Genomic DNA, 19,183 nt, shown 5'->3' with positions numbered 1-19,183 from the left:
ACGTAGAACTACGTTTTACTTTAGCATACCACACAGGGATGCAAACTGAAAAACTGGGACGAAATTTGTCCCTTTTCAAATGCTTATAGGTCGGTTGGTTTTCAACCGATTTTCTTCATTCTTGCAGCAATCGATTGGAAAATTATACACGCATCTGCCCAAATGCAGAAAAATGTTGTTTGAATCTACGAACTATTGCACTATTGAAAATTGTCAAGCCTTGTTGAAATAAAAATAACGTCCTCTGATTGGTCGCTTGCTTGCTGTGTGTGTATGATATGGTATGATGTGTGTATGGTATGATGATATAGTATAATGTGTGTGTATGTATGATATGATATGATGTGTGTGTGTCTCTATGATATGATATGATGTGTATGCGTCTGTATGACATGGTATGATGAGTGTGTGTCTATGATATGGTATGATTTGTGTGTGTGTGTGTAACAGCAACAATATCGCACGCTTAGCCTGAAGGCTAATAGCGGTCTCGATCAACTCGATTTTAGTTGAGAGAATTCGTTATCGATATTGTTTTTGGCACATTTTGTATGTGTAGGATAAGTACAACGATACACCGTGCCCCAGTGCTGAGTCGAGAAAATTTCCAGCTCGAAAAGATCCTCGACTCGATCGGGAATCGAACCCGATATCACAACCGTGTAGGAGAGCTAGCCGACCGACAACGCTAACCACAGAGCCACGGGGACCACACTGTGTGTGCTGTGTATGGTTTTTAACTCGGCACGTTCTGCTAACTGCTGAATCCGGTTCACGAAATTCACAACCCTTCATTAGTAGACATTATAACTCATTACCCAAGTAAAAATATTGGTTTTATCAAAGTTTTTTAGCGCTCAATACAGCCAAAAAAGCGCAATGAAACTTTGATAAAACCAGTTGTGTTACTAGGGTAATTAAACACTCAATGCATTTTTGCATTAATAGTGTACGTGATTTATGATCCTCTCGAGTACTGCTCGCATGGGAAAGCTTATAGGGGAACTGGGGGCAAGATGCCCATGTTAGGAAGAAACTCACATTATGCACTCGTCAATGCAAAATGTTATTCGAGAAACATACTAACTTAAAGTTTGAACAGTTTTTTACCGAACAGATTCGTCCTGCAGCATAAAAACCAATAAAACAGGTTGAAATCATGAAATTCAAAAAGGTTATCGAAACCTTATTCTCAGATTCGGTCGGGGTAAAATGCTCAAATGTGTGTACAAAACGCCCCACAACAAAGGGTCAAAACGCGCCACAACAAATGGGTAAAATGCGCTGCCTGTTTCATAGCAACGTACAACCAGCATGACCCAAAATAGCAGAGATAGTCTCTATTAGATTATTCCCGTCGCAGGTCGGTGATTTTAATAGAAATATCAGAACTCAATGCTTAATGACCCCTTACGTAACTCTTAGATGGTTCCCAAAACTTTGAAAGTTATTCAAAAACATTATTTGATAATCGTTATGGAACGTTATAGAACAGGATAACTAAAAACTCCTCAATTTCTTGTAAGCATATAAAAAATGTGAAAAACAGAACAAACGAACCTAAATCTATTTGTAGATTCAAAAATAAACAACATAAGAATATTTCAACATTTAAACAACATATATAAATATTAAACATTTATTTTTTATTTTGAGTTATTTCTGGTTTATCCTTAAAAACACATGTCGCTGAATACAATTCCGCAAAACCGAAAAACTGAATACAATTCCGCAGGATGAGCATAGAATATCATTAATTATTATATTTGCTGCAGATTTACGCTTCCGGCCTTTACGAACCGTATTAGTCTTTTTTATGTTTTTAATTTCCTTCGCAGCACTGTCCTTCAACAGTTTTTTGCGGTACGGTGATGATGTCAATTCTTCACTTTGTTCCGATTTAGGCGTTCGGCGCAGGGTGTTTCCGATGTGAGTTCTTTTTTTTCCTCCGGCACAGAAAGAACGACATGCTCACCAGGGTTTGTTTCGGTACTCTGGTCTTCAGAAATTATTGTTTGTACAACTATATCTCCATTATCCTCTATTATGTAGTAAACATTTGGATCAACACAGAGAAACTCCGACAGGTCAATCGGTTGATCAGTGCTTTCAATGTTGGCATAGTCTGTTTTGCAGAGAAAAAAGTTTTAGTGTAAAACAAGCTCATGTTGAAACATACAAATAACATATCCAAATTACTTTCAGATGGCTCATAGACAGTTTGACTAAAAGTGTTCTAAAAGTTCTGTGCATCAATGGTTAAATCGTTGTTGTTGGGTGTAAGGTCGACGTCGTTGGAAGGATCTGAATTTAGAAAGTCATTGGCTTATTATATTACGTTTTGATGTCTCATTGATGAATTATTTTATTATTACTTACTTCCCGATGTCTAATCAATGCTTTGGTCGATTGGTTCTGTAAAATGCATAGAGCCATCGAATTCTTGTGCATCAACATTCAGGTCATTGTGATTGCCTGGATGGTTATCTACGACGTCGTTGAGAGGATCTGCAATCAGGAAGTCAGAAGCTTCATAATCCTTAGCTGTAAAAATGTGCCGATTATAAGGGCCTATGCCGGTGGATTGGAAACCGTTTTTAGCTGTTGAAATCGACGCACTAGCGGAGTATGCACTATTTATTAATGCGGCAACATTAAAAATTGTGACCGTTTTTTCTATGTTTTCCTTTTGGAACTTCTCGAGGGCTTTATTATAGCTCGACTTAAGTGGACCCATGAATGCCACATCTAGAGGCTGCAACCTATGCGAAGTGTGAGGCGGTATGGAAAGGATTCGAACGTGCTCCTTTTTCGCCTTCTCAAGCACTTCCACATTCTTAGTATGGCTAGAATGTCCGTCGAGGATTAAAAGAACCGGAGATTTTTCCGTCGGTTTCGTTTTTGCAACAAAATGGTCAAACCACGTTGAGAACGTGTGTGTTGTGCTCCAACCACTCTCGTTACATGCAAATATCGATCCTTCGGGTGCCCCCACCTTCAAAGCCTCATTCATTCGTTTTCGCGGAAAAATTATCATCGGAGGAATATACTCTCCGGTAGCGGACATGGCCATTATGGCTGTAGTATTTATTCCTCGCTCTGCAGAAACTGCTCCTGCTACTTGCCGTGCACCTTTCTTTGCCAAAACTTTGCATTTTTTTGTTGGAATCTATGAAAACGAAATAAGTTCTAATACTTCCTGCCACCCAAATTTTAAATAATTAACTAGATACTCACGGTACTGAAACCAGTCTCATCCGCGTTCCATCTCCGATTCGGGGGGAACTGATCACTTCCATAAATCTCCTGGAGTAGATCGAAAAAGCGATCAACACTGGATCGATTGAATCCCTTCAATCGAGCAAGAGATGTTGGCTCTGGGGATCTAAGGGAAATTTCCGGATGTCTCTTCAGAAACCCCACCAGCCAATCACGCCCTGCGAGTTCTTTCTTCCGGCAAAAGGGATGAATTATTTTATTTTTTTCCGCTAGTTGTAATGTTACGCTTCGCAGTTCCTCTCGTGTCACTCCCAGGCCGTAAATATTCATTTTCATAACATGTTCAACTAATTCGTCTTCCTGAACAGTATTAAACACAGGAGAAATACTTCCAAGTGGTAAAAAAGTTGGGAAACGTCCATTTTCAGAGCAGTCGTTGCTAAGGTACCGCGTCAGGGTTCTCCTAGGAATTTTGTAGGCTTTTGAAGCTTGCCTCTTCGACAGCCCCGTTCGCACCGCCTTCATTGCTGCCGCAAGTGCAGCCTCCGTCCAAATCCGCCGGTCGGTTTTCCTCACGTACTTACGTGGCATTTTAGCTGGTTTTTCTGGAGCGAAGCACAACTAAACTAACACTGCGTGTTAAACTGCGAACGTTTTGACAATTGTGATGCGCGTGTTACCTATGCACGAATGTATTGCTGCACCTAAGGCTACTAGATCGGCAATTGTTTTTATCAGTATAAACGTTTTGTTTAGTAAAATGGGGCGCATTTTGACCCGCCTCGAGTAGTTTGATAAAAATCGTTCAAATTATTCAAATATTAATTAGATCAAGTAATTTTGCGTTGGCTACTGAATACCAAGACTTTTTTTTCATAAGAAGAGCAATTTATAGATACGTAATAATGTTAACTGGCAGCGTAATGTCTTACGGAAAGAATTGTAAAAACTGTAAGAAATACGCCTCAGAATAAAATTTCCAATTTTCGTTGGATTTATATAACATAGAATGTTTATATGATTCACACGTGTTAAAAATGAGAAATAGAAGCGATTGGCACCTGAATTATTGTTAAAAAATGCATATTTTTATTATTATCACAGTGGGGCATTTTGCCCCGACTGGGCATTTTATCCACAGTTCCCCTACGACAACAAAATGTCATCACCAGCAGTTTGCACGTGAAGAAAGCCGAAATAAAAAATAACGAAATGTGGGAAACCCTCATCCAAGTGAGCCGTGTTGTTTAATTTTCCGTCCGAAAACGTGTTGTTGTTGTTGTTACTGCCGCCTGCTGAGTGGAGCATTGAACGATAAATTTTGAATAATTGGGTACAAAATTATGCGGATGGGTCAAACTTGTAATTATCACAAGTGGAACGATTAGCTGGGGGAATGAACGATAATTGACGACCAAATTGTATCGAATTGTCTTATCTGAAAGTCCATCGGTTTAAATCTTAGTTCGTTCAGTTGCGATCGTTTATGCACGTGTGCGTGTAAAGGTAAGTGTTATGAAAACGTAACAAGAGCTGCCACGCGAGAGTGTTTTTGAAAAGGCCACAATAGTGTTTTTTCAACTTAAGTACCCAATTATGCATTCCGCACCACTTCGCCTAGGTATTGTTTTTTTCTTATTTTCAAACTTCACACGATTAGATAAAATCTATTATTGCGATGTTGCAAAAAATGGTGTTTACATACAATCGAAAGTGGAAAACACCTGAACTTCTTCTGATGGCAGCCAGCCGGCAGCGATTGGCTCTTCCGTTAAGAGGGCTCTCCACACTGTAGTTACAGGGCAATCAACGTGTAATTATTAAGTGAAGCATGCAGCCCGTCATTACTTTGATTTAGAACGAAATTATTCTGCAGCATTGAAAGAAATGTTTAGGATGAAAATTTGCTTTCCTACTCGAAGAAAGCAAGGCACAAGATAGCTTTGAATTTCTACTTTATATTGCACTCTCATGTTTCGTTTTAAATAAAAAATGTACAGTTGTTTTTGCCCACCTTTAACAGAGGTTGACGCCAATTAGCTTCTGACTGTTTTCCTAGTCGCAAGTTTCTGTCATCAACTCTTTGTTCCAAATAGTTTTCACTGTAATAGACAGCTGTGTTTTTCTTCCACAATGGTGTAAAACATTTGACAGCAGACATAAACACGGTCGACTTCGAGCCTACTTTGATCAAGGATTCTATCATCTGATTTGATCTATACAATAGTTTCATTAGTTTCATAGTTTAATTTTAGCTTTAGTCAACATGTTCACCTGAACTGAGTATACAGTTTGATGAGACTTTACACAATATTGTTTATTCTGAAGTAACGTTTTTGTTTATCGAAGGGTTAGTAGAATGAAATCTGTACTGTCTGCCAGTAACTAAATAATAAATTGAATGTAATCTCCAGAATCTTGATGAACCAGAATTTTTTTACATTGCAATATTGTATTAATTAATTTGTCGTACTTAAACGGAGGAAAGGAAAAATGTGACAAAAGCTACCAGGTATATTATTTTTCTCCATCATACAGTATGCAAATGTTGATGATTTCAAAACCATCATATGCTTCTTGAAATCGTAAATCTGTTAGTTGCGTTAGAGAAAAACCGAATAATTTATTTTATGGAAACAAAATGGATTTGAAGTTTCGCATGTATTTTTTTCCTCCTCTAGATTCGTTTCTCCCTAAATTTCATCGTGGGCAATTCTCGCTGAAACCAGGCCACTAGTGACACAAGGTCTTTGGAAATTGATTTTTTTATTTTAGTTCGATTAAACGCAGTAAAAAATTAATAACTGCACATAAATTTGTTCCACTTGGTGGATCCCTTGTTCGCCAAGAGGTGAACAAATATTTAGAAAAGTGAAAATCGAATATTTTTATCGAGCTATATTCCAAATATTTTTCCCAAAACCCTCTACAAACAGCATTTAATTATACAGATAACATCTAGGGCTTTCATGTGGAGTATTCAAAAGTTTGACCGCCATCTTGGATTCGCCGCCATTTTGAATTTTATCAATAAAACGCGTTTTTGAACAGGTTGGCAACCACCGATTTTAATTCTAAGACAACCATTGGAAAGCTGAGAAAAAATCCTACAAGATACATTTGAAAAATCAGGTGTGTCGCGAAAGAAACATTGCCGTCGAGCCAATTTTCTATACCGAGTTTTAACATTTCCAACGCGCGCCGCGTGGTCGATATAGAAGCAAGCGCTGCTTGCCACGCAGCGCACACTGAACGCACATCGTTTAGTATGCGAGAAGTACATGTTTTGAATAGGTCTTTATAAACAACTTTTTTGGATAGGGTAGAGCTGCCATAGATGGACTACTTTCTTAAGTGGACAAGATACAAGTGAAACAATGAAAACATGAAGAAAATACTCAATTGCTACCAATAAATTTATCAACGTCTTTAGCTTTGCATTTGAGGTTTTTGACTTCACTCTCAGAACTATTGGAATATTGTTTAGCAAATAAATTATATTGTTCTTGAGGTAAAATATAGTGATAATTCTGTGTTCCTTTGATAGTTTTGACATTTTCCATCCGATGTTGAAGTTTAGTTCGAGCCGCTTCGTAATCCGCTTGCTCGACGTAAGCGAATGTCATTGTTTTGCTTCGGTTTTCCACAGCCCATTCGTAGAACGATACCGCAACTGTAATCAGCCTATCTTTGTTGGAAGATAAGCGATATTTACAGGAAGCTCGCTTGATGGTTCCACCAACTCCGTCACATGGGCATTTCCCGTGCGAGCTTGCGTGAAAATTCCACTCCACGTCCATTTGGAAATCTATAAGTTTTCAGAACACTCTTCTGAACAAATCAATCCAATCCAATGAAAAATACTGCACCGATCGGCGTGAAATTTTGTATATGAGGGTTTCAGAGGGCCGAGAAAGGAGACTAAGATAGTTCGAGACAGGCATAGGGAAAACACAGCACTCCAGAACTCGGGCGGTCCATCTGCTAACACAAACACAAAACACTGGAGTGCCGTTTGTTAACACGTGAGCCGAGGGTTTTTAAGTTCGGTACATGAGGCAACTGCGGGCTTGCAGTTTCGAGAAATACACAAGCCTTGAGAACTATTTCCATTGCTTCCGTGCCGGGACCGGGCCGTATCTGTGCCGTGTGTTGTCCGTGCGCGTTTGAGACTGATTGCATGCGTTTTTACGGACGCATTCACACCGACGCGCCGTGCCCAGACCGGGGCAGCACTGAGTTGCCACCGAGCTGCCGCTGTGCGAAAGAAAAGCTTTCGTTGCCGACGATACTTTGTGTAGATGCGTGTATGTTGTAGTGACATATTTCACGCGGAGTGAGCTGCGGTATGAAAAAAAGACGAAGACGTTCTTTCACATAAACCCATCAACATTTCTCAGCCAGAGCACGGCGCAGGCACGGTTCAAACACGGAGCAGTGTGAATGCTCACGGACATGGCCCGGAGCAATGGGAATAGCCCTTTAGTCGCCACGTTGAGATCGACAATGGTATAATAATGGATAGCTTGATGGTAGTCATCGCATACAACCACCTGCAATGTTTTTTCCATATGAACTTTTGTATAAAGCAAGCTTTGAGGAAGCACGTGTAAGCAAGCGAGCTTCCGTGGGCTCACGAAGTGGGGAACACTCGGACCTGTGTTTGCCGAAGCTTCCGAAGGGCTGTTCTATTTGGAACGCTGTGGGTTTTCGTTTGGTATAAGCACTGAAGGGCAATGAAAATACCCGTGGCATCGCTTAAAACACACTCGCCGTGGTGTGGTGGGTTTGGACATGCCTGGTTCCCATATAAATGAAACACAAATTTCTGCACATCTCGAAAACTAACCAAGTAAAAGGAGCCAAATTTGGCATGTGAAAGTTTTTGGGGGTAACAAATATGTCCATAATGGTTTGATACCCCTCCCTTTTCTGTAAGGGAGGGGTCCCATATAAATGAAACCAATCAAATAAACACCACCAAATTTGGCATATGAATGTTTATTTAAGGGGTCTTCTCCTTATTCTAGCAGGGAGGGGTTTCAAACAAATGAAACACAAATTTCTGCACATCTCGAGAACTGACCAACTGAATGGAGCCAAACTTGGCAGGTGAATGTTTTTAGGGGTAACAAATATGTCCATAATAGCTTGACACCCCTTCCTCTTCTGTAAGGGAGGAGTTTCCTAAAAATGAAACACAAATTTCTGCACATCTCAAGAAATAATTAAGAAAATGGAACCAAATTCAATATGTTGAGGTTTTTGAGAGCAGAAATAATTTTCATGGTGGTTTGACACCCCTCCCTCTTCTGGAAGATGAGATTTTCAAGCCAAATCGTAAACAAATGAACTTGTTCGGATAAAAGTCGCCTACTATGATGCTATCACATATACACATATCTGTATCGTACATGCTTTTCGATAGATTGTTTGACTTATTGCCGACGCGATAAAAACAATACATTCTTTGCAACTTTGATTATTTTTCTCGAAAAATATATGTCTTCGAGCAACCAGTAGTACCAGTATTTTTTTTTTGTTCTTCAATAAGTTATTTAAAAACCTAAATTAATCCACCTAGCGGTCAGACCCCGCCTTTCTCATTCAAACTTTTATTTGTAAAAATAGATTTACATGAACACTTCAATCCAATAAATGTATAATCACTCTTTAGGTTCTAAAATATTGATGTTGTAATCTATACATATAAAAACGCAGTTCGGTCTGTCTGTCTGTCTGATTCATATAGGCTCGAAAACTACCGAACCGATCGACATGAAAATATGTATGTAGGGGTTTTTGGTACCGATAAAGGTTCCTATGATAGTTTGAGACCCCTCCCTCTTCTGGAAGGGAGGGGTACCATACAAATGAAGCAGAAATCTCTGCACAACCCAAGAACAAACCAAGCAAATGAAACCGAATTTGGCATGTGGATGTTTTAAGGGGTAAAAAATATGTCTAACTGACTAAAGTTGTAAATGGAACCAAATTTAGCATGTGATTGTTTTCAGGGGTAACAAATATGTTCATAATGGTTCGACACCCCTCCCTTTTCTGGAAGGGTGGGGTTCCATCAAATGAAACACAAATTTCTGCTCATCTCGAGAGCTAACCAACTTAATGGAACCAAATTTGGCAGGTGAATGTTTTTAGTGGTAACAAATCTGTTCCATAATCGACCTCAGGCAACATTTTGGATTGTAAGATGGCAATTTCCGGTTTCTGGAAAACAGTCAAAAATATCCGGATCTAAAATGATGCACAAGAGCTTAAATCGACCACAGATACCATTTTGAATTCTAAGATGGCGACTTCCGATGTCTGAAAAACAGCTGAAAATGACCAAATACCACCCGATATGAGTGTTTCTTTAACCAGTATGACGTTCAAAATCCAGAAATTGTCTCCAAATGCCGTTTTGAAATCCAAAAAGGGCGACTTCCGGTTTCGGAAAAACGGCGGCAAACGACCAAATGCCACCCAATATGGGTATTTCCGGAATCGTAATGACGAACTGGAGCCACAAATCGACTTCAGACAACATTTTGAACTGTAAGATCGCGACTTCCGGTTTCTGGAAAACAGCCTGAAATGGAGGATTCCCATTAATATGAGTATCTCCATTAATATGAGTACCAGAGAGGTGCACAGAAGCTAACAGTTGATCACACACAATCTTGAATTTTAAGATGGTGAATTCCGGTGTCTGGCAAACAGCCGGAAATGACCAAATACCATTCAATATGAATGTTTTCGGAACCAGAATTACGTCCAGATGACAGAAATTGAATTCACAGGCAATTTTAAAGTCCGAAATGACGAATTTCGGTTTCTGAAAAACAGCCCGAAGTGACCAAATACCACCCAATGCTAATTGGCAACTTCTAGAAAACAGTCGAAACAGACCGAATAATACTCAATATGGATATTTCCGTAATCAAGATGATGCATAGAAACCAAACATTGACCCTGGACACCATTTTAAATTAAAAACGACCACTTTTAATTTCTGGAAATCAACCAAAATAACTAAATACCTCCCAATATGAATATTTCCGGTGCTAGATTGATGCCAGAAAATCTGCTGAAAATGACCGAATACCACCCAATATGAATATATTCAGAATTAAGGCGATGTACAGTAGCCAAATGTCGAGGATGTTGTCATTTCGATAAAACCAATCATTTTAAACGATTTGTTATTTGACTTTGATCATATCCTATGGCCGATTCGTCGTGCATTTTCAGATTTTAAACACATCGCAAGGAATCAATGAATTTGGAACGTTCAAATAGAACGATACCACATTTAATTTACGTTGAGGCCACATATATCGATCAACGCAGGTATAGTTTTAAATAGTCTTTGAATTTCTTTTTTTTTCCATAACTTTTGAGCCACATATCAAATTATTATGAAGTTTGTTATTTGTAAGTCTAAGAGATGACTCGTTCGTATGACACTAGTTATGTTCAAATAAGTCATGTAATCTTTGAGATAATATACTTTCGTTGTTTTATTAACAATTTAATACATAACGGTTGCTTAAGTTCGATTATAATGAAATGAAATGGGACATATAGGGCAGCCAAACTTTGGAACCCACGTGTTCAATCATAATTCATTAGTTAACCCTTAACTAGCCCACTCATCTCATAATAATATTAAGCAAATTTGTTGTGTAGTTACTGAGATAATGAAGTTTCGTGATTTTCACATTTCGGTACTTTACAGACAAAGTTACTGTCCGATTACAGTAAAATTCAATAGGGTGTTTCGAGGCAGCTAGACTTATCAGTTGACATTAATATTGTGGAAATCGGGTCAGCCATTTCTGAGAAAAGTGAGTGAGTTCCAATAGTCTTCGGAATATGTTCCTTTTGATAGCTGGATTTCACATTTTTAAACATAACATTCGAAGCAATAGTCCGATTGCAAAACAAATCAATAGGGTCTTATGGGGCAATTAGACCTTCCATTTGACACTGATTTTATGAAAATCGGTACAGCCATCTCTGAGAAACATGAGTGAGAATAAAAATCTGCACATACACACACACACATACACACACACACATACAGAAAATGCTCAGCTCGTCGAGCTGAGTCGAGTGATATATGCCATTCGGCCCTTTGGAGCACTTTTATACTTTCGGTTTTGCAAGTGATTGCTATACCTTTCTAGGAGAAAGGCAAAAAGTTACCAAAATCATCTATTGAAAAATTGAACAAATGTTTCATTGTTAATGCAAATTCCACAGAAGTAAAGTGCTCACATTCGTAAACTTAAACGAACAGCTGAAAGTAATTACAGCCAGTCTCTGTTTGAAGCCCTCCTCTCAGTACTACTCTTACGTAACAAACGTATTCGTTTGCCAATTCAACCAGACATCTCTCGAGCACGGTCGGGTCAGACAGGCCGGAGGACTGCAACGGTTTCTGTTTCACTCAGCAATACTTTTAAACGAAGCATAAAAACCGCCCAAAAAAAAACTCGCCTCGCGTGTATAATTAGTGGTTTTACTTCGCGCCAGCAACATCCAAAACTAGTTGCTCCGTTGAGCCATAAATTTGCGCAACTCATGCCCCCTTCGGGCTAACGATCCGTTAGGCAGAAATCGATAACCTATTTTTTCCGGTAATTGAGAGATTCTCGCGAGTCATTTTTCTCTTGCGCCTTTCGATCGATCGCACGCGGTGTTAGTTGTGAAGGGCTACTAACAACGAGAAATTTCGTGGAAGGCGGGAATTTTCCCTGGCACATCAACAAGGCCACGTGTGGCCAGTCAAATTGGAGTTCCCATTCAATTGTGAACCATCTGAATGGGAACTAAAAACGACTTTCGTTCGTAATTTAAATCGACAAACCACCGAATAAATTTCCGATAACCTAATTTGACACTTTTTTCTCTCTCTCTCTCATTTTTCCGCTATTTTTCTTCAATTTTGTTTTTACTTCGGTTGGAATTGGCCTCGAAAGCAGCAGCAGCAACAGCAGCAGCAGCAGTAGCGGTGGAAAATGAAACTGCGGTCATCGTTGTCGCCATTTCACCCGAATCACCGCCCCCGGAGTCCACCAACTGTATGAATCCACCGTATAGAATGCCACCGCAGCCTCTCGGGACGTCGTCGTATGGAGTGCAGAACGACCATCCTATTCCCGGTACAGCAGCCACTGGCAGTGCAACGATATCGGGCCCGACTTCATCGCCGTCACTCACAGCAGTAACGTCCGCAGCGGGAACCGATCTGTCCTCCCAGCAACATTTACTACTGGGTTCGGCTCTGCGTACCCATTCCAGCAAGTTTCCGGTAAGTGGCGTAAATGTCTCTCATTGCTGCTTGACACTGATACTCACTGATTCCGAATCGTGTTCTTCTTCGTGCGTGGTTAGATCGAACGGGAGCTGGTGCTATCGTCCAACAAAAACGCCTCCAAGATTCCGTTGATGCAAGACAACCGAAACACGAACATCCCACTGCTGACCCGATCGGGTACTTCCTCCGCGGCCGTCGGACCGGATCTGCCGACCAAGCAGACACAGGCATGGGTAAGTTTGGGGCGAAAGCACATTCGAGTTTTATTACCGATTCCGGATGGGTCCGCAAACGGAGAGCAGGCATGCTGTTAAAAATTTATTTTTCATGATTGGAATTTTATTGTGAGTTCATTTTAATTTTAATGTTTAAGTATTGTAGAGAATTATTAGCTCTCTTGACATTGGTCGTATGTGCGGCTGGCTCGTTCTGTCGTAAAAGTTATAAATTATGCGCAACCCAGTTTATCAGTCAACCGAAGGATTATAACAGTACCTATTTGAATCGAAATGAGTTAAAGCATTGCGAGGAGTTCAATTCAAATTATGTTTTTCAATATATTCGTTCGCCGAAATGAAGAGTTTTATTATAAACTCAACATGTGTTTAAAATGCATTCTTCAATTTATTTAGATTTTTGATTCTAGAAAACCCATGCCAAATAACCTATCAAATTCACTCAAATGGCTTCGATTGGCAAAACATCGGTATGAATTCATCAGTTAGCCGAAGAGCAGTTTTTCTTCAATCTTAAACTAATTTTCACAAATAAACGTAATGTCCGAAAATTACAGTAAAACTGAAAGTATCAGTGTTTCGACTTCTCTCTAACATTCTGACGCAGCGAATTTGTCTATCGATTGCGAGATTATCTCGTCAAAGCCTTTCACCTTACGCTCTACAAAATATAGGTCATCTTCAACGGCAAAATCGATGTTTTATTCACTTGTTTTTCTAGGATATTTGATTTTTTTGTTTGATCCTTTTTCATAAATCAATATATCTAAATAACGACAAATGTTAGAGAAAAGTTGTCAAGGGGTTGTTGGGAAATTGCCTGATTTTTCGTTTGAAATATTGAATAAAAAAATATTTTTAGATTCTGTACAATTCGATGCAACATAGGGTAACCATCAGAATCGACCATTTTTCATTTGGCTGAAAGTATGTACAGATGTTCCTATAGGGTTGCAGGGTCATTTTGTGCTACTAGTATTTTTATTTAATTGCGTATGCATTTTGGAAAAAAAATATGTAGAAATAATATTCATAACTACAGATATTTTTGAACCAAAATCGGTTTGATTGGTCTTCGGCAAACTTGTAGATAATAATTTTGTCTTTCCAAAAATAAATGTAGGAAAAAAAGTCAAATGTTCTAAAAAGTAAAAAAAGGGTAAACTGGTATGAAAAGCCCCTCGCGGTTGATTTCAATTACGGACTCGGCGAAGTATTTTACGGAAAGGTGCCATCGTTGGTTGCAGATTTTTTTTTTCAACTATCTTCACATTCATTAGTATCGATAGAGCACAAGCCATCTGGAGCAGTGAGCTGGGTATTCATCTAGACGTCGTCATCGTCACACATATTAGTGCCGGTAGAGATACAAGAATTCGATGAAGAGAGCAGGTCTTCAGCCTTCTTAGAGGAACACAAAATTGTTGATTCTGTGTAAACAAAGATAAATTATGATGCTGCTGATGGGCAGTCAAGATCGCTGTTACATTGCTACCATCGGTATCGCTAGAAAATTCTTCAAATTTAAAACAGATTCTTTAGAGTACAAAAGTTTGTTGAAAAATGATTAAAAATGTTCGCAACTGCCATAAATTTATTCCGTGTTTCTTGGTGCGCATATTTGAAAATCAGCAGGTTTGAACTCATCTTTCAGCGTAGAGGAACACCTAGTAGTTCTACGTTAATTTGTGGTCGTGGCTTTTTACACAACTTTTTTTCGAACGAATAAACTGTAAAAAGATCAATAGCACAAACAGATATCTTGAGCCCCTAGGAATATTTTTGTAAAGATTCCGCCAAATCAAAAATTATGAATAAAACAATAGATAAATTTCCATTTTCCTTCACCGAATGAAAAACAGCTTTTTTTTCTAAAACACGACTATTCTCCCGAAAAAATGCTTGTACTTATTAGTGCCCATTTTAACATGTTTTGGAAAATTTTACGTTATTAATGGGACGCAGCTGGGGAACGTTGGGCGGGTTTTCAGTCGCTCCATCTCCTCCAACAATCGCTTCGAGCAGTGGGCCGACGCCAGATCCGGCCAGAGCACCGCGTTTCTGCCCTCCTTGTGGTATTTCTTGATAAACAATGAACTTCCGAGAGGCACTTCGTACTAGAAATTCCCTCGTTAACGTTTTTTTGCACAACTTTTTTTTCTGTTTTGTGATGTGTTTCTGCTGCTGGCAGAAAAACTAACACACTTGTTAATTTAACCACAGCTGAGCGAAACAAGAGTGGTGAATCACTCTGCAGAGAATACACGGCAGTACGCCGCGGTGTGTACTGCTGAGATAAATAGGATAGCATTCGAAGAGCAAGCATGCATGACGGGCGCACACTGTTTCCAAAGTTTCAAAAACGTGATCGAAATTATTTTGACCCAAAAAACTAGATTTTAGAGTCAGAGTGCCTCCGGGAATGTTGATCCATTAATTATTCTCCATTTTATGTGAGTTGCAATTTTGTGATTAATCCACTTAACAGTGAGAAGTGGATTTTCCTTTTTTCATTTTTGCATATAAAAATTCACTTTGTTCGGCAAAGTTGTTGCGCATTTTATAAGAAACTCAAGGTCCCATAATTTTATCTGCCATTTTAAATGAACTTTTGTGGAGGTTTCTACAGATGGCCACTAAAAATCATTTATAATATAACTTTTGGTGGTGATTTTCTACCATTTTTCAATGTTTTACATAGTTGTTTACTATCAAAAAACACACAATGTCATCCAGGAAAGTTTATTTTTATCTCTCATATTTCATCGGTTATTGGCGATTTTTATTTAAACAATGCACTAATTCACTAACAGATATCTTTAACATCTGCAAATATCTGCAGACTAAACCTTTTCTATATTTAAGTATAAATAAAACGTCATTTTGTCCAGATATAGGCTTTTGTCTCTCGCTGTCTCCTGTGCAGATAATCTATTAAATAAAAATAAGTTGGTGTCTGTTTAACGGCGTTTCACTCGAAGTAGAATCAGCGGATTTGAATGATTCTTTTTGTGTTTGTTTTGTCTTCATCTTCGACGAGTTAATAGGCCATAAAAATAACAATAATCAACTGATAAAGTTAGAAAAAAAAATCACAAGAAGGTTGTATGCAAAGCCACGACCGCAAGGTGGAAGTATAATACTTTTACAAGAAAGATAACCTGGCTGCTTGCGTGTCAGTCATTTTTTCTAGTAAATAAACGTTGACCGTTCATTGGCAGTATTGTAATTTCTTTTTGTCTGATATTTTGAATGAAGTTCATTGGATATTTTTAAATTTTGTGCAAATGAGAAGTTGAAGTGCTGCCGAATTGTAATATGCACATTTAATACGACATCATTAAACGGGAACGGAACAAAGGCTACGGTTATGCAGAACGCGAATGCCGGCGCGATGCGATTCGCCTTACCGTGGTGAAATGTACAGCTCTTTTTAAGGCGAAGTAGAGCTATACATTTCAACAGGTTTCGTCTTGCCGAATCGCATCGCGCCGTTATTTGCGTTCTGCATGACCGTAGCCAAACACTAAGCGACGCAAACACGTAATAATAGTCAGAGTATGCATGTAGATGAAGATAATTAACTTTGGATTATAGCGCAAAACGAGAAAATATTAACTCTTCAAATAATCATTTGTGTTGTGTTGAAATGTTTGTTTATTATCTGATGAAGCTCTTATATAGGCCAGATGATGCATTCCCAATTTACTAGGTCCATAACTCTGCCGACCGTGCTTGGGAAAGCGCGGTATAACGACTAATCAGAGGTCGAATTTGGTTTTTTGACAAGGCTTTAGAGTTTTCAATAGTACAATAGTTCGAATGATAAAATTGCAATTTCATGCATTTGGTAGGAATCTTAGAAGATTTTCTAATCGATTGCTGCAAAAACGAAGGAAATCCATCGAAAACTAACCGATTTATTAGCATTTGAAATTTTTCTCACTTTTTTCAGTTTTAGATTTTCATTTAACATCCCTATGTAGCCGAACTTCCTGAGAGAAGTATTCTAATTCAAAATTAAATCTTCATTAATTCATTTGTTGTCCTTATAAGGACAATTGTTCAATTTATCATTGATAGTGAGGACTAAGGCGCACGGTCAACACAATGAGAAAGGTGTTTTCACATTGAAAACTAGACACGGCTTTACTGGAGGAAGTGTTGGCAAATGCATCTACCGCTAATACCACCGCTACCATACGAAAGCGCGTCGTTTCATGTGGGGAATATCAACAACGAAAAATGACGCGCGTCTAAGCATAACCCGAACTGTTTCGCCGTGCTGCTCCCATTTACCTCAGGGAAGTACCGGCTGCATCTGCATCTACCGCTGAGGCTGTCACTATACTGCTATTGGTACCAAAAGCTATTAACTCTTCAAATAAGTGTTATTTGTCCTCAAAAGAACAATTGTTCAATTCAAAATCGGATTTACGCAATCGCATCTCTGTAATATTACCGACAATAATATTCTTCTGAACAAACTGATACAACTTTTCCATTAGGCCTCTGCCATAATAGACGCGAAAAGCGACGCGAACCGATTCACTCAGCTGTAGGTTAATGTACAGCCATCAGTAGAGCTGTACATCAACCTACGGCCGAGCGAATCGGTTCGCGCCGCTTTTCGCGTCTACTATGGCAGAGGCCTTAGAGAAAGTTGCTGGCTGATGTATTCATTTCATGCAAGCCTGCTGCTGATGCTTCCCGCTACCACACTGAAACAGCATTTTAGTGAAGGGAGTGTCGTTGCATTAGCTGACCCTGCTACTATCGATGCTGATATACCCGCTGCAACAGCTACGCTATGCATAGCCATGCCACAGTTGTGGCCGCTATACGCTGGCCCAACTGCTGAGCAACTGCAACGCTATCCGTAGCCATGCCACAGTTGTGGCCGCCATTGGTATCCGCTGTACCTGCATCTGCTGGCCCTGCTGCTATCGATGGTGAGATCCGCTGAAACTGCTACGCTTATTCGCAGCCATGCCACAGTTGTGGCCGCTATCCGCTATCGATGGTACTCACTGCTCGCTCCCGCTGCTGCTAAGGGAGGACTGCTGTCGTCGCTGTTCAGAACTACTACTAGCGGCTTCTACTAAAACAGGCTCTTATATAGGGATGAAAATAGGAATGAATTATTTTACGTACGTGGTGGAATGATATAACTTGAAAAATATGTGTGACTTCATTCTGGTTCAGAGCGATCATTTGATAAGCTCCACCTCTTTTTTCAGTTTCTAAAGTTTTTCCTCAGTTTCGTAGCACGGATGAACAAAAATGATTTCTTGTGAACATTCTGTCGAGCCGGACCGATTGCACTCTCATTGAAGCAACAAAATAACATGTTTTGTGTCGTGTTGTGCAGCTTGGTTGAAGAAAATGTTCCCGTTCCCATGTCGCATGTAAGCAGATTATTGCGTTCAGTAGACAGTAGATAGTGTATCCAGCGAATAAACACCGATGGTGCTCTCACACACGCAACGGTTTTAACCCGTATTTTATTGCGGTTTGTAACATCAAGCGATTTCGTTTGCTCGCTGTTGCGTGTTGCATCATGTTGCAACTTGGCAGCTAGGAGACGACGAAATTCTGTTTATGCTGATTGATTGAATCGACTTTATATTAGCTCTGCATAGTCGAACTAACTGCTTTTGTGAATGCGTACTAACAGGGCAGTTTATTATTCAATGTCGGTTATGCTGATCGCAGCCTTTGCGCTGCCCCTACAGTGGGGGGTTTACTAAATAAAGTGAAAATTAGACAACTACAATAGAATTTGATTGCATCCCACACAGAATGTCTGCTTGTGTTGATGCCAGAAAATTATTAACCTTCAATTATTTTTTTATTTGCCTTGAAAAAAGCATGTTGCGGTTCAAAATCGGTTGCTAATTACAACCTTTGAGCTGTCCTAACATTGGGGGAACTAAGATACACGGACAACATGCACTGTGGAAGCTATTTCACATTCAGTAAATTAGACGAGTGCGACAAATTTAAATTGTTAGGATGCAACACAGAATGCTTGCTTGCGTTGACAAAAAATATTAACTTTCAATGACTTGTTTATTTGCCTTCAAAAAGGCATTTTGATTTCCAAAATTGGATTTCCTGATGGCAATCTTCATGCTGCCCCAACACGGGGGGAATAATGGCTGTCTGGCGACACACGCTGAGAAAAACCGCCTGCTCCTGAGACGTGGCGACCAACCACAGGGCTAGTGCTGCTGCTAAGGAAGGACGACTGTTGTTGTCGCTGTCTAGAACTATTATGAGCGGCTCCGGCTGAAACAGGCTCTTATATAGGCCAAATAGCATGTTTTCAAATGCAAGGTATATGATCCTGTCGACCGTGCTTGGGAAGCAAGCATATAACGACCAATCAGAGGTCGGATTT

At 39.4% G+C, this 19,183-nt stretch overlaps 2 protein-coding genes across 8 annotated transcripts in view; one reads left to right on the top strand and one right to left on the bottom strand.

The window, feature by feature from the left end:
* Nucleotides 1–19,183, bottom strand: part of LOC129724635 (neuroglobin-like) — a 397,507-nt gene that overhangs the window by 217,152 nt on the left and 161,172 nt on the right. The window lies entirely within an intron of this gene.
* LOC129724633 (putative uncharacterized protein DDB_G0277255) overlaps nucleotides 1–19,183 on the top strand; it is a 72,901-nt gene that overhangs the window by 33,373 nt on the left and 20,345 nt on the right. For 3 of the 6 annotated variants that reach the window (XM_055679686.1, XM_055679688.1, XM_055679687.1), the window contains 2 exons: nucleotides 12,210–12,538; nucleotides 12,622–12,777. In XM_055679686.1, coding sequence (XP_055535661.1) covers nucleotides 12,210–12,538; nucleotides 12,622–12,777 — 485 coding nt within the window. Of the gene's footprint in view, nucleotides 1–12,206; nucleotides 12,539–12,621; nucleotides 12,778–19,183 lie in introns of all 6 variants that reach the window. The other 3 variants (XM_055679685.1, XM_055679689.1, XM_055679692.1) reach the window with 2 other exon arrangements.

This window comes from Wyeomyia smithii, chromosome 2, assembly GCF_029784165.1.
Source record: "Wyeomyia smithii strain HCP4-BCI-WySm-NY-G18 chromosome 2, ASM2978416v1, whole genome shotgun sequence".
NCBI classification, from domain to species: Eukaryota; Metazoa; Arthropoda; class Insecta; order Diptera; family Culicidae; genus Wyeomyia; species Wyeomyia smithii.
This window is presented reverse-complemented; position numbering and strand designations above follow the sequence as displayed.